This window comes from Apis cerana, linkage group LG6 (genome assembly GCF_029169275.1).
Source record: "Apis cerana isolate GH-2021 linkage group LG6, AcerK_1.0, whole genome shotgun sequence".
NCBI lineage: Eukaryota > Metazoa > Arthropoda > Insecta > Hymenoptera > Apidae > Apis > Apis cerana.
Window position 1 is genome coordinate 16174915 of NC_083857.1, and position 16585 is coordinate 16191499.

The following is a 16585-nucleotide window of genomic DNA, read 5'->3' on the forward strand; positions in this document are numbered from 1 at the left end:
TAATTATTAAAAATAAATGGACAGAAAAAAATTTGTATTGTATTTTATTTAGAATTTTATTTATAAATAAATAAAAAAATTAATGTATTATTAATACATATAAATATATATAAAGAATATTTTTAAAAATATCTAATATAAAAATATCAGAATACAATAAAAATATGAAAGTTTAATAGAAGTACTATATTTTTAATTGAATTTATATATAAAATATATAATATAAATTAAAACAAGATTATTAAGAAGTTTTGAATATTAATTTCAAATAACTCAAGATTAAATTATTCAAAATTTAAATTATAATTATTTAAATAGATTATAATATTTTACATAGAAAAAACTTGATATTTGTATGTAATATACTTTGGTTATAAATTATTTATACAAAATTTTTATGTAAAATTTTAAAAAATATATAAAGTTACAAATAACCAAAGTATATAATATAAAATGAAGTAAATAATGAGTATAGATATATACAAGTTGATAAATATGAAGCACTGGATTGTGACAAATCTTTTTGTTTACCAGGTTGCGAAACACATAAATCTTCACAATCTTCATCTTCACATATATCACAAAGAGTAGCTTTTCGTGGTTCATAAAATACTCTTGCTCTTCTTGCTAAATATATTATATAAAATTATTAGTAAATTAATTAATTGTTAATAATTTAATTAAAATTAAAATTTATATAATAATAGATAAATAATATAGTAAAAATAAATTAAAATTAAAAATAATTTATTCTGATATGAAATAAGATATTAATTAATTGAATAAATTATAAAATAATATATTTAATATTTAAATAACTTACATGAATCATAATAATCATATATAGTAACTGGTACTGGTTTCTGTTTTGCTACTTTATGTGTTCTGAATGCAGATACTGTAGGACAATATTCTTGTCTGCTCATCTATAAATTTTAATTTCAAATTATTTAATAACAAATATTTGTATTATATTTTATATTTTATATTTTTTTTATACCTCATCAAAATATAATATTACGATTGTATCTCCGTTTTTAGTTTCTACTCGTTTTACATTTTGTGATACTTCAAGGCTAGGTAACGATTCCTTATCTACAGTAAAACCAGAAGGCAAATTGACTTCCATCACAACCATATTACTTTCATTTGCTTCTTTAGTTGGCACAAATCTAATAGAGCATATGTTGCTTTAAGTATACAATGTTAAATATAATTTTTTAATAAAATATTTATAAAAAGTATAATATACCCAGAACAAATTGAAAGTTGTAAATGATTAGCATTGGAATTTTTATCTACTTGCGGATCTAAAGTGAAGAGTGGCCATGCTCCAGTTACATTTAAATTGTATTGATATGTAACTTGAACCAAAACAAATCCATTTCCAGTAGCTGTTATATTAACTAATCTAGTTTTTCTTGATAACTTAAAAAATAATAAATATATATATAATCATAATATTTATTATGATTTTAATAAAATATATAGAATAATATATAGAAGATTTTTGCTTTAATTCGTATTTGTAATTATTTTGTTTTCTAGCAGGAAAATCAGTTATTAATATGTTATTAATAAATTATAGTTTAAACTTACCATTTGTTTTTGAAGTATCATAGAATTATCAGAATTTATATTCATTTGACTTTGTCCACCTCCTTCATATGCAAATGTTACAGAAATATTATTATTCTGTATATTATTATTTTTTGTTATTAATTTTTCACCTAACTTTGCCAAAGCTTGGATTCCAATTACCGTATCCTAAAAATTAGAATAGAAAATAAAATATAACACATAATACATATAAAAAAATGTTATATTAAATCTTTGTTTTATTTTTTACATAGAATTACTTTCTGTTCAGTTATACTATAATCATCATACTTTTCAAATTCATAAAATTTAATATTTTTGATATTTACCTGTGTAGATGCAAAACCCCCTTCTGCATTTCTTTGTTTTACTAGCCACTTCATTATAGGTATAGAATCAGCGATTAAATTACGTTCTAAATAAGTCAATAAAGAGTAGGATGTCATTTCAACGTCAATAGATCGTGGTAGAGAATAATACCACGGATTTTTATCATTTACTGGTATTGGTTTATTCCACCATTTTATATCTTCTTTAGTCATAGCTTTAGATTCTAGCAAATTAAATACTGTATTCTCATATGGATGTTTTGCTAAATTTAAGGCATATGTGCATATACTCAAAGCATAAGCATCATTTAAATCATTTATGTTACGAACGATATAATCAATTCCTTTATTTATTGTGTTTCTATATTTTCCATTTGTATTCTATATTATAACGATATATTATATTTTTTATTATTTTATTATAAAGTTTATTATAAAACTTAAATTTAATTTTCTTTCATAATATTAAATAAATTATACTTACTGCATTTTCTAGGAAAGCAATAAGAGTAAATGCTGTCAATGTAAGACCTTTTGCAGCTCCACCTTGCATGTCTCGATGACTAACTCTTCCTACTTCAGGAAAACTTCCATTAGGAGCTTGATTATTTGATAACCATTGCAAAGCTTCATCTATTATTCTATCTTCAATTGGAATATATGCAGCAGCTTGTTTAAAAGCTTTTGCAACAAATGCTGTAAGCCTAATAATTAAAATATATAATATGTTACAGTTATTTACAAATATAATAAAATTATAAATTAAATATTTATTTTATACCATGTACTTCCATTGCTATCAGACATGCCAAATGCACTAAATGATCCATCATTATGTCTATAAGTTAATTCTCTTTGATAGCCTATTTCCATATATCTAAGAGCTTTGTTTTGCACTGCTTGTGTTAATTGATTTGTATTCTATATAATTTTAATATAAATAAATTTTTAGAAATCATTTTTATCATAATTATATACTATATATTACTTATATACTACTTATATCATACTTACTTTGAGATAATTTAATATCATTATGTTTGGAACAAAATTTAACATATTTTGTTCCCCACAACCAGATGGCATTTTGATTAAATTTGCCAAATTCAAAATGCTTGGACCCAAAATATCACCTAATAAAAATAAAATTTAATATTAATATAATTAAACAGTAACTTTTTTAAAATTTAAAATTAAGATATAAAATGTTTTTTCCAAGTACTAAAAAATCAATTCCAATTTAAAAAATCAGGAAAAAAATGAGATTGAGAATTTAATTATTAAATAATAAATATTAAAATATATTATATAAATCAATACTATAATCAATATAATCATATTATAATCTATAATTATAAAAAGTTATATAAGAAAATATTATTTAAATCTAATAATGAATTCTAATAACTTTACAGCATTACCTACTGCAGATATTTCAATATGTTCTGAACCTGGTACAGCATTTTTGGGTATATCAATTGTGACATTAATTGATGTACTTTTTGTATTTCTAAGATCTAAGAAAGTTGCTCTGTTTACATATTGCGTTTCTCCTTCAGCCTACATTAATAAAAAAATTGAAGTTTACTTTCAATTAATATAATAGTAAATAAAGTGAATGGTAAAGTTTATTTTCAATAAAAGAGAAACTATATAAAAAATTGTATGAAATATAATTTACCTTAACAAGAAGTTTACGATTAACACTATCTCCAGCTAATATACTATTTGCAGTTGCTTTAATTGTAATGTATCCCAATTCTCGTGGAATAATCATGAAGGATATACTACTTCCAGAGTTAGCTTTTACTTCAACTTTCTTCTTACGATATAATTCTAATTCTAGAAAATTTTTAATAATTTATTTGTTTCAATATATAAATTACACAATATATATTATAATATTTTAATTTTACTTGGTACATCTTGAATTTCATTAGATATTTCTGCAAAATCAAATTGGCCTTCATTTGTTAATAAAACTTCAGCTACAACATTTTTATTCATATAATTAAATACTACGATTTGAATTGCAACAATTTCGCCTCGGATCACGGAATAAGGAAGATCCATTGTAATGAAAAATGGTCTAAAAACTTTCAACTAAAAAAAGATAAAGCTTTTTATATTTATATTAATTAAATTTTTGAATTATTATAATTTATATAATCTCTTTATATTACCTTTTGTGGTTCTTTTATAAGACCTAATCCATGAACATCATTTACAGAAAATGCAGTAAGCACCCATGATGTAATCGAATCAGGTACATTTCTTTTCAGCTCATTTTTTCCCTCAAGCCTATTTTTAATTTATAGTTAATTTTTGTTTTAATCCTATTTTTAAAATATTTAAATATAATAAATTAAATATAAAAAGATAATATTTCTATTGAATTATGAATCTATAAGCATGTATTGTAATATAAATTTAATATTTTTGATTAATAAAAAAAATTATTTATAATATAATATATTTGATCATAAATATGTATATAACTATATATATCCTATATGTAAAATAAATAAATAAATTTTTCTAATAAATATGTTTTACAAAGATTTGAATGCGTCATTAAAAAATTAAGCAATTTTTTTTTATAAAATATGAAAGAAACAAATGATTGAAGAATAATAAAATGTAATTTCAATTATACAGAAATTAGCAATAATATATTATACTATATTAATGACTATGTATACTAGTTATATCAGAATACCCAGAATATTCCAGCTTTGATTTATATAGAAATATTTTGTACAAAATAAAGCATGATAATCCATATCATATGATCCATGAATGTCATTTGTCAAACAATGTATACAAAGCGTGTACATAAAGCTTCATAAATTGAAAGTATATGAAATAAATACCCTGCAGAGAAGTTTGTAAAAAGCCAAGTGTTTAAGATGTCATGCATTAGGAAAACACGGGGCTTATTCCATACAGGAGGTGGGATGCGAGAGAAGGCATAAGGACCTGCCAATGGTGGTCTTGTTGCTAGTTTGTGCATAACAGGTGGACCAAGGTCTGGTCGAAGTGTGGATGCTCCATGAGGTGAGCCTGTTATTCTACCTTCCAGTATTCCCGGTTGTTCTGTAATCCAATTCTATACATTGTATTATATCAGCACAACCAAGGGAATAAAAAAAAGCAATGTAACACTATCACAAAAATTTAATTTCTTATTATATTTCATTTAAAGTATCTTATTTTTTATATTTTGAATTATATTATGATGATGATAATTTATATATTTTTTTATATTGTATATAGGACATAATATTAAATGATTAAATAGCAGAAAATTAAATGAGTTATAATAAATTCATCACCATAGCACATAAAGCAATTATTAAATAAATATTAGTAATTTAGTTAAAACGATATAGTATGTTTAGATAGTTAACACTTGGTAATATTTATACCTATTCAACGAGTTATATTAATAGCTTTGTTTTAATGATAAAAAAGTATTTTTAGCAAGTAAAAATTTTCAATGGCATTACCCAGCATCAAGCGTTTGCCAAAGCCAAGTTTCAGGGAAATTCTTGCGTACTTTCGTCTTCTTTGATGGCAATGCAATTGAACTGATACTTCCAGCAGCTGATGGAAAGGCGAACGCTACAGCAGATCTGTAGTATACTATACAGACATAAGCCTTGTTAACTGATAAATACCTAATTTGATTAACTAAAGATTTGATAGTATTACATGAAAAATTAGATTTGAGAATATTCTTCTCATTCTACATTACAAATAAATAAAATATCAATGACTAATATGTTATGGTATTAGAAAATATTTAGTGTCACATATAAAGGAAAAGAATAAATTAATATTAGTAATAATATTAATAAGCCATATAGAAAAGAATTTACTTACTAATGGGTAAATTTTCATGAACATATCCATTTGTTATGATAATAGCACCACTTTCCTATATAAAAAATTTCATATTATTATTACAAAATAAAAAACAAAATAAATCTAGAGGAAATGATTAATTTATTTACTCTGAAAACATCTTTTGCTGTAGCTGAACCAGGACTCCATAAATATCGATCAAAAATGGAATTTGTATAAGGTGATTCATGTGCATTATCATATGATTTTAATTCTTTATATACTTGTTCCTATAAATAATTAAAATATATTGCAATTATTTATAATTATAATATAAAATTTAATAAAAATTTAATATAAATCGTTTATTTATTACATACATATGAAATATCATTGCCAGATTTTAATAGAAGAGATCTTTGATCTACACCTAATAATCCAATATATGAATTTGGTTTTGACGTAATAATTAAATTAACATTTTCTCCTGGTGCAACTTCTTCAGGTGCCATTTTGATATCAACCTTAAAAAAAAAGAATATTAATATTATTAATTTTTTTAAGATTATTAATTTATTACAATTTTTACTATAATTTTTTTTAAATTCCTTAAATTAACTTACAAAATTTTGAAGTACTCCTTCTAATTCTACATCTAAAGCATCTGCAATGACTTCACCATCATTTCCTACATAATATACAATTACATGTGCAGTAGGAGCCATAACATATGTCGCTAAGAATCTAAAATATTTTTATGTAAGTTTTATAATATAATATATGAATTATTTTATATTTAGAAATTAATAAATATTTACTTAAAATTTGTTGTATGTTTATTTTGTACATAAATAGAACCTGCATCTAATATATCACCGCGTCCAAATATTTCATAATTAATATATTTCAATGGAATTGTAGAATTGACTTCAATTTCTATATCTTGATTAACCTATAAATCATATATTATATTTAATATTAATTTTTATATAAATATTTAGAATAACTCACATAAAATAATGAAATAAAAATGATCATACCATAGGTTTTTCAGTTTTCAAAATAGCTTGTATATATTCATTATTTTGAGACATAGCTTGATTTGTTGATGGAAACCATTCATAAAGATTTAAATATTGAGCCTATTTTATTAATAATTTTTTAATAAAACTTATTATTAGAAATCATTATTTTTGTTATTAATATTAATATTTAATACTTTACCTCAATGTTTAAAGGATAAGAAATGTTATCATTAGTTTTTGGCGGATAAAAATCTAATTTTACCATTCCATTTTCATCCAACATACCAGTAATATTTGTATATACGGACTGATTATCAATATTATAACTATATCCATATTTTATTGTAACAGGATTTTTATTATCTCTTACTGGTGTTCCATCATGATATGTTATTTTTATCTACAAGAGAAATAGACAGAAGAGGAAATTTTTTTTTACATATTTTATATTTTTAAATTTAAATTTATGATATTATATAAATTTATATATTATCATATAAATACATACAAATGCTGTATATTTTAATCCTGGTTTATAATATTCTGATGTTTTTATTAAATCCATTGTATATTTATTTTTATGTAATGTTATATGTGTAGAAGTATTTTGTCTTCTACCAGTTAAAGATTCTTCTATTGTAACATCAAGCATGACTGGTCTTTCATATTCATCAGTTAATCTATAAAAAAAAGTTTTTGTATTTTCTTTTAAAAAATATATTTTAATAATTTATCAAAATCAAAATATACATACTTTAATTCATTATAAATATCAAAATCAACAATTACTTTTCCATTTATAGGAATTACTTTTCGTACAGGTTGTTGATATATTGGTTGTATTACACCAGAAAAAATATCTGGATAAGCTGTAATTGTTGCTTCGCCTTTCACTGGTTTACCATAAATATACCTAAATGATTTGCACTTTGAAATAAATAATTTTTGTCAAATTTTTTTAAGAGATTATTTATATACTGTTACTCACATTAATATTCGAACTGTGTTTTGTTTTTGAATTTATTATTTTTTATGAGAAAAATATTTTTTAAATATCTCATTTTTATTAAATATTTCAATCTTATAATATATAGAATATATAGAATAATATAAATAATTATAATTTAAATATATTAAAAACCTTCTCATATAATAAATATATTCATATTTATAATAAATATAAAAATAATTATAATAAATATATATTGATATAAAAAGTATCAAAAAAAAATAACACATAATAGTAATATATTTAATAATATATTTAAAAAATTCTTTTAAATGTGTAAATATATTTTTATCAAATAAAGAAGATACATTATAAAATATTGATCTCATATTTTTTATTATATTATTTATCATATATTTCATTATTTTATTATTATATTTCATAATTTTATTATTATTTATCATAAAATATTCAAATAGCACAAGAAAATATGATGATTTTATTAAAAATTTTATCAAATTCAATAAATAGTTTAATTTTTATATTATAAAAAAACGCGATATTAAATTAATGCTTTATACAAAGTAATAATTAAATGATAATTTAGTATTCGAATATTAATATAATTACATCATGTATTAAATAACATGAATAATATGACTATGGAATTGATATAAATTAAATTTAACTTGGTACACTTTTGAAAACTATGAAAAATTATATATTTATTAAATTATAAATTATTTATTTATTAGAATCCACTTACTTGGCATAAATTGTTGCAGTAATTTTTGATTCTTTAAATGTAAAATGTTTAGAAGCATCAATTGTTACTTCAAAATTAGGTAATATATATTCAGCAACTTCAAAATCCTTTTCAAATGTTTGATCTCCAACATTAGCTGTAATTTTCCAAGTACCTAAAACTGGAAATTCAGATAGTTCAATTTCTCCATTGAAAATTCCATGAGTTACAGATGGGCGAATCCACTGCTTAATTCTATTTCCTTTTCCATCCTATAATGATATAATATAAATTCAAAAATTTGTTTTGTTATATATATTATTTGTTTAAAAATACTTACTGTAATATAAATATCTACTAATCTTTCAAGTGTAGGTCTAAGTCTAGAATTCAATAAAATACATCGAAACATAACTTTATTTCCTGGTTTATAAATTGCTCTATCAGTTTGAATAAAAACTGAATAACTTTTGAGAACATAATCTATTGATTTAGAATTTGAAAATTCTATTCCTGACAAACCACGTGCAATTAATTGATATTTGCCAGGAATAATATCACCAATCTAAATTAAAAAAAAATCTAATAAATAAATAATATATGTAAAATATAAAAAAGTTATAAAAAATTTAAATATATTTACCTCAAATTGTAAAATTCTTGTCATGTATGGTTGTACACGTGTAACTTGAGATACATTAAATATTTCTCCATTATCAAGCAATCCATTCAATTCAATATATATTGTTGATGGTGTTGATACACCAGTAGTACTTACAGCTACATGATATTCAGAATCAGCTCGTATTACTTTTGGAGCTATTATGCTATAATATCTTAAAAAATATATCATAAAATGTGATACAAATTTTAAAAATATATCATAAATATCATAATGTAAAATACCAAAGTATTTTAGATTATTAATTTTAGAAAATATTTGATAATATAATATTTGTAACCTATATTTACCATATTTATATATATTATTTTAATTCAACATTTAATAAAATAAATAAAATTCATATATACGTACGATTCTGCAGTAACATTTAATATTATGGAGAATAAAAAAAAAATATGAAACCACTGCCAAATCATTTTTATAGAATCTGTAAAATTTAATTTTTCTTATTATTCTTTCAATTAATAATATATTAAAGTTTAAAGTTTAAAATTTAAAATAATTTAATATAATATTCAATAGAATAATTATTACTAATAATCGAGTAAAACATATGAATGATAAAAAATTGTATTGTTTTGATTAAATTTTATATATCTATATTCTGTAAATATCCTATAAATATAGATGACATAATTTTATTATGTAATTTTGTAATTATTAATACATATAGTATCAAACTGGTTTTTCCATCAGCAATTATGCAGTCTCTTGCAATAATAAAGCGATTTATTTGCATGATTATATAAACTAAGGAAAAATCAAATTGAAATTTCAAAACAAAATAATATTATTTTTTTAATATCTAATAATTTTTATGAATAAATTTGAAAAAAAATTATCATTTAAAATATTATTTTATTAAACACTTTATAATTATTTAATAATATAATAATAATTATTTATAATAATTTATAAATTATATATTCAATATATACATATAATAAATTTATAATTTTTAATTATAAATTTTAATTATAATTTTTAATTTTAAATTTTTTAAATTATATTACAATAAATTTTTTACAGAAATCAACATAATGATTTATAATTTTATATATATCAAAATTTATAATATATTTACGTATATTAATTAATTTATTTTGGAATAATTGTTAGTAATATTGTAATTATAAATATTTAAATTATTTATAATATATCATAATTAATAATCAATATAATATATCATTTATAATCATTTATAATATATCATTTAATCATTATCATATACTACTAATATAATTATATTATTTAAATATATCATATATTCATTTATGATATATTCAATACAATCTATTATAATTATTTTAAAATTGATTTTTTGAGCATTTAATTTATCATTTTCTGATTGCTATATAAAAAATCTCTACATAAAATTTAAGTTTTTCTTTAAATTATTAATTGTTAAATTTTTCTTCGTATAATAAAATATTTTTTTATTTAAAAATAAGTTAAAAATAAATTAATTATTTATAAAATTATGTGATATTATCATATCACATAATTAAACTAATTAAAAAGAAACTTGAAATTGTTTTTAAAATATTCAATTTTTATTTAATACATATTTAAAACATATTTTTTAATTACAATTTTTTAAAATACACTGAAATATTATTAATATTTCTATTATTTTATATTATTCAAAAATATATATATTTTTTTATTTTTTATCAAAAAATAAGAAATATTAAGAAAAAGAAATATAAAAAAATGCATCTGTCATCTATGTTATGTTTTTTTGAATCTAGTCAACGGAATTACTTGATTCGAAAGTAGTACAATAGTTTACATTTTATAAGTCTCCAAACTATCTATCTAATGAATATATTCACATAAATTTTATTAAGTAAATATGTATCCAAAAAATATTATTATTTATTAATAAATTAGGAAAATTTTTGTATTATTAACATTTTAATTAAAAGAGAATTAAAAGAGAATATTTGCAATAATTTTTTTCAATATATAAGTGAAAAAAATAATTTACAATAAGATCACGTCATCTTAAAAAATATTTGTGACTCACCACGTCAAAGGATTGTCGACTTCAAGGATGTCACGTTGTTACCAGCGCTGGTAGCACTGGTTCTTTTTCAAAGAAAGTAGAGAAGAAAATATAGAAGACCTTAAAGCATCAATGTTTTCAATGCAACAGTTAGATGAATACTAATAAGAATTACCAATCATGGTCCCAAGAAAACAAGTAGGCAAGCGCAAGTTTCCCTTCCTTCCGACTGCTAAACTTCAGCTATATGTGCCTATTACGTTTTTACCGTTATAGAACAAGCTATTACTATAAATTCTGATTGTTTATTTGCATAAATTTTCATTATCTTATTGCAAAATATATATTTAACAAATTAAATTAATTTATAATATTCCATAATGTTATAATCTCTCATTTAATATTTATTAAAATTAGTCATAAATTAATAAAATAAATCGAAAAATAAATAAGTGTTAGTGTTCAGTATTTCTTCAATTATATTTTTATATATATTGTTAAATAAATTAATAAATAAAATAATATATAATAAATGAATATATATTTTCATTATTAAAGTAATGAAAAAACCAATATTTTGTTTCGCAGTTTTAATACTTTCTTTACATTTATATTTATAAAACAATTATTTTGTGGTAACTTTTTTTTCATTAAAAAAAAAAATTTATTAAAATTAATTTATGATACTATCTTTTAATGAGAATTTTTAATTTTATAAAAATTACAAAAGATATTACATTATTTTATTCTTTCTTTTTATTAATTTTTTAATTTTATTTAATTTATTTATAATGTTAATATTTCTTTATTTCTTAATAAAAAATTAATATTATATAAATTAATAAATTTTTATAAACAAAATTAAAAGAATCAAACAGATTATTGATCATTGCTAATCATTTTAATGTTTCCAAATTTCATTTATTGACCTTGATATAAACTTCTAATTTAATATATGTCATGTTTAAAACAAAGAAAATTATTACAAAATTTATTTTTTATTAGTATTATATAAGTATTATTAAAATAAAAAAATTAAAAAAAATAAAAATATTGCTATTTTATATATAGGTACTGTTTATTATTAAGTTAATTAAATACATTAGAAAAACAATTTTGAAAGATTATAAGTAATATATGTAGGAATTTTAAATGCAGTAACAGTGCTATACATATATATATTATGTAGAATATTATATAGAATTAGATCAACGATTATAGAATAAAATCGTGGAAAGAGTGATTTTACATGAAAAAATGAATAAGAAAATATAAAATAAAATTTTTTATTTTTGTAAAAATCGTAAATAACTTATACGTTGAAAAAGTCATGTAATCAGCGATTTTCAAATTTCATTTATCGAAAATTAATTTTTATATGAAAAAAATTTATTTTTTATTTATTTTCATATGTCGAATTCTATTAATCTTTTATCAGTTTATTTATATCTAATAGAGAATTAATTTTGCTTGTGAAAATTTTTTGTATTTATTTATTTGAAAATAAAATTTCAAATGAAAAAATTATATTCTATATTTTCAACTTATTTTTTTCATGTAAAATTATTTTTTTCACATGATGTATCATTATATATCATTCATAAAATACTCTATTTGATATTTGATAAATCAACAGTGAATCAATATCATATAAATGACATTCTTACATTTGATGTGATTTTTTTTTTATAATAAAATAACTTCAATAAATACCTTTCATAAATATAAAAGCATATATATTTGTTCTTTAATATAATATAATAATAAATTGTATTATATTAAAACAAATATGATTTATGTTAAAGAATGATTACTAAGTGATAATTAATATATATAAATTTTATTTCCAGAATCAAAAATATAATTATAATTTTTTTTTCGAAATATCGAGTTATTATCATAATTTATTTTATAGAAATAAACAAACTATTTTATGTGTGTATGTGTGCGCCTGCGCGCGCGCGTGTGTGTGTATAAAATATAAATTCGAATAATGATTTCAATGTTTGAACATATATCTTCAGTGAACAATAATAAATAAAAATATTTAAAGATTCCTATTAAACATTTAAATATTTCTATTACATTCCTGAATTCTTATTAATTTAATTGTTTACTTTTATTTCAATTTTTATTAATTAATATAAATTTTATGATTATTTGTAAAAGATTAATGTAAAATTTTTTATTGTAAAATTAAAATTTTAAATAATAAAATTTATATTTTATTCTTTTTAAATTTTTGAAAAAATAACTTTAATCCATATTCTATCATAAATTCGATATTTTAATTTTCAACAGTAAAGTTTAAAGAAACAAAGCTAATTTATTTATATAGTAGTGTTTTACAATAATAATAACAGATTTTTATAAATATCAAAATAATATTAAATAATGAAATTATTACATATTTCGTTAATTTTTAATCACTAAAACAAGATTTATTTCCCATAGATTTCATTTCTTTATATATTTTTCTTAATGTATCAGGATCAACTAAAAATCGTTGCCAAAGAATATTTTTTTCTCGTTCGAAACCTATATCCGCTTTCTATAATAAAAAATTTTAATTGTATAAAAAATAATAAATATATATAAATTGTAAATATATTAATTTACCCTTCGTTCTGTCATTTGATTTCTTATTTTCAATAAATCGTTTTGTATCTTCTGTAAATTATCAAATGTTTCATCATAACAGGTTTCAATTTCATAAGTAATTGGTTTAAATGTATGAGTAGATCCTTTTTGAATTTCATTTAAATATTGCAAATTTATTTCATTTTCTCTAAATAATAATTTAATAATTATAACATTTTTTAAAATATATATTAAAATATAATATAAACAAAAAAAAGATTATTACTTACAATATTTCTAATCTTTGAATTTTTGAATTCAAATATGTTTTCAATATGAATTGTTTCTTAGTTTTATTTTCATCTATAAGATCATTGTATTTATCCAGTACTGGATTTAATTGATGTATATTATCATTATTACATAACATTGAAATAAAAAGTTTATGGAATGAATTATGTAACTTTGATGAAGATAATATAGTTGCAGAATATTCATTTTGCTGTTGTTGCATACTTTCCTATATATGAATAAAATTTAATTATAAATTAATTTATTAATAATATATATAATATAATATAAAATTTATTAATTATTATTATCTATTAATTACTCACACATCTTGTAAATGATAACAAATATTCTGTTTTTAAATAGTGATAAACATCAGCTACAAATTCAGAAACATTTTTAAGACAATGAAACTGCATTTCCATTAATATTCGTAACAAATCAGTGTGCACATGACCATGTTCTCGTGCAAAAAATTGAAGATTTTTTAATTTTTGTAAATGATTTTTTGTTTGTTCTAGTCGTATATGAGCATCTTGTTTCAAAACTTTAGTTATTTCTAACTCTGAGAATTGTTGCACTATTTCTGATAACTGACATTCTTGTAATAAAATTTCTTCTTCTAAGAAATCTCTCTTTTTAGTCAATTTTACAATTTCTGTTCTAATTTAAATATGTAAAGTAATAAAATATACTTAAAAAAATAAACATGAAATGATTATATTTAAAGAATTTTTGAATACCTTAATTCAGATTGATTTGGTATTTTCAAATTTCCTAAATTATATATATTTTTTATGCAATCAAACATTGCAATGTATGATTTTTCTTGTATTTTTGCTAAAATTTCTTCTATTTTTGCATTAGTTAATCTATAAGATAAAATAATCACTTTGAATTAATAAATATAAATATAGAGAATTTTATTTATAATAATATTTATAATAATTAATATGTAATTACTTTGTTTTATATAGTGTCAATTCTTGTCTATTATCAATGTCTTTTTCTTTATTATCATTAATTGAGGAAACATAATTAGAATCAATTTTTTGCTCATTCTCTGATATATTTTCAAACTGTCGTTTTATATGAACATCTAAATAATGACTATACATTTCTATTTTTTTAATAAAAGATTCTAATGGCATCTGAGTCCATAACAATGGTATTCCTTTCTGCAAATATAATATTATTATTATTAGTGTATAATATTATTATTAATATTATTATAAAGTATGAAAAGATTTCAAAAATTACTTACATTTTCAGCTGCATCTGCATAAACATTCAAAAGATATTCAACTTCCTTAAAACATTTATGATTTTGTACATCAAAATCTTTTAAAATCACAAAACATTCTTTATATGCTTTGTCTGCTTCAATATTTTCTCTATCTAATAATTGTTTTTCTTGTTCTATATTATTATCTAATTCTATTTCTAATTTCCTATAATAATACATTACTTTATATGATATTAACTCTCCATAGTATATTTGGATTCATTTGGGTTTATTTTTTTATTTTACAAAAATAAAATTTTATTTTTAAATATTTTCATTTTTATTTGAATATTATTAAAAAAAATGTATTTATAATTAATTTAAAAATCTATTGAATAATGAAATAAATTTAATAAATAATAATTTTGAATTTTTTTAAGAATTTTAAAGCCTAAAACATTTAAAAAAAATGATATAGATAAAATAAACCCAAGGATATAACAATATTGAAAAAATTTAATATTACAAAGAATTAAATTTATCTAAATCTAAATAAAAGTAAATATAATTATTATTACTTTAAATTTTGAATTCCATTTTGCAATATATGAATATAATTTTCATCTTCTTTATATGAATCTTTTAATATTTCAAATTCTGCAAATAAATCATTAATATCTGTGTCATCAAAAGAAATGATTTTTAATAAATCAGGATAATTTTTAGTTATTTCTTCTAATGAATGATCTAATTCTGAATCTTCCAACCATTCATTTGTTTCTTGTAATTTATTCTTTCTAAAATATAAAATATTAATTTTTAATTTCAATTCATATATTTTATTTATTATTTTTATTATTAAATATTTATTTTTTCAAATAAATTTTCAAAAATATTTGAATTATTAAGTTTAATGTTATTCTAAAATATTCTAATTTTTAATAAATATAATTATTTTTTATTTTATTAATTAATAAATAAATAATTCTATTAATTATTAAATAATATTATTACATTTGAATATCCTCATCTGATAAAACATTTACATAATTAACATTTTCACAAAACCATTTTAAAAACGGTTGAACTGAAGGATTGTCACAAATTTGATCTAATAGATCTGGCGTAACAACATTTGAAAGTTCAGAACGTAAACCTCGAACTTTATCATACAATATTTTACCAGAAATATCCATGATATTAAAAAATAGCCAATATAAATTCAAAATTAAATACACAAAACATTCGTTATTCAATACAAATTGAATCAATTAATTTTCTACGCCTGCGTATTTGATTTCGA

General features: G+C 19.5%; 2 protein-coding genes across 3 annotated transcripts; both read right to left on the reverse strand.

The window, feature by feature from the left end:
• Positions 1-27: 27 nt before the first annotated feature.
• On the reverse strand, positions 28-11714 carry LOC107999175 (CD109 antigen). Of its 2 annotated transcripts, none has more exons than XM_017058864.3 (28): positions 11208-11714; positions 9530-9605; positions 9137-9329; positions 8834-9058; positions 8515-8765; positions 7554-7712; positions 7308-7479; positions 6999-7199; positions 6815-6916; positions 6593-6726; positions 6398-6518; positions 6155-6298; positions 5945-6064; positions 5814-5868; positions 4802-5024; positions 4112-4229; positions 3845-4031; positions 3610-3770; positions 3350-3488; positions 2943-3061; positions 2710-2849; positions 2413-2632; positions 1929-2309; positions 1600-1767; positions 1253-1428; positions 1001-1172; positions 824-926; positions 28-627 (listed from the first exon to the last, which is right to left on the reverse strand). In XM_017058864.3, exons 2-28 carry the CDS (start codon positions 9592-9594, stop codon positions 425-427), a joined length of 4452 nt encoding a protein of 1483 aa, XP_016914353.3. In that variant the 5' UTR covers positions 9595-9605; positions 11208-11714; the 3' UTR covers positions 28-424. The 2 variants fall into 2 exon arrangements, with proteins under 2 accessions (XP_016914353.3, XP_061932776.1); XM_062076792.1 differs by lacking the exon at positions 4802-5024 and adding an exon at positions 5438-5573.
• A 1296-nt stretch (positions 11715-13010) lies between these two features.
• Positions 13011-16482, reverse strand: LOC107999104 (HAUS augmin-like complex subunit 3). The gene is made up of 9 exons (XM_062076793.1): positions 16297-16482; positions 15861-16079; positions 15322-15508; positions 15021-15235; positions 14801-14929; positions 14384-14720; positions 14057-14286; positions 13806-13974; positions 13011-13737 (listed from the first exon to the last, which is right to left on the reverse strand). The coding sequence occupies exons 1-9, from the start codon at positions 16476-16478 to the stop codon at positions 13609-13611; spliced, it is 1797 nt and encodes a 598-aa protein (XP_061932777.1). The 5' UTR covers positions 16479-16482; the 3' UTR covers positions 13011-13608.
• Between the last annotated feature and the right edge of the window lie 103 nt (positions 16483-16585).

Coding starts and splice junctions, on each gene's coding strand:
- LOC107999175 (XM_017058864.3), bottom strand. CDS start 9,594: ATGATTTGGCAGTGGTTTCATATTTTTTTTTTATTCTCCATAATATTA. Junction 6,727..6,814: donor TGAAAACTGAAAAACCTATG/GTATGATCATTT, acceptor TATGATTTATAG/GTTAATCAAGATATAGAAAT. Junction 5,869..5,944: donor CAGCAAAAGATGTTTTCAGA/GTAAATAAATTA, acceptor TTTTTTATATAG/GAAAGTGGTGCTATTATCAT.
- LOC107999104 (XM_062076793.1), bottom strand. CDS start 16,478: ATGGATATTTCTGGTAAAATATTGTATGATAAAGTTCGAGGTTTACGT. Junction 15,236..15,321: donor ATGCAGATGCAGCTGAAAAT/GTAAGTAATTTT, acceptor TTATATTTGCAG/AAAGGAATACCATTGTTATG. Junction 13,738..13,805: donor ATCAAATGACAGAACGAAGG/GTAAATTAATAT, acceptor TTTTTATTATAG/AAAGCGGATATAGGTTTCGA.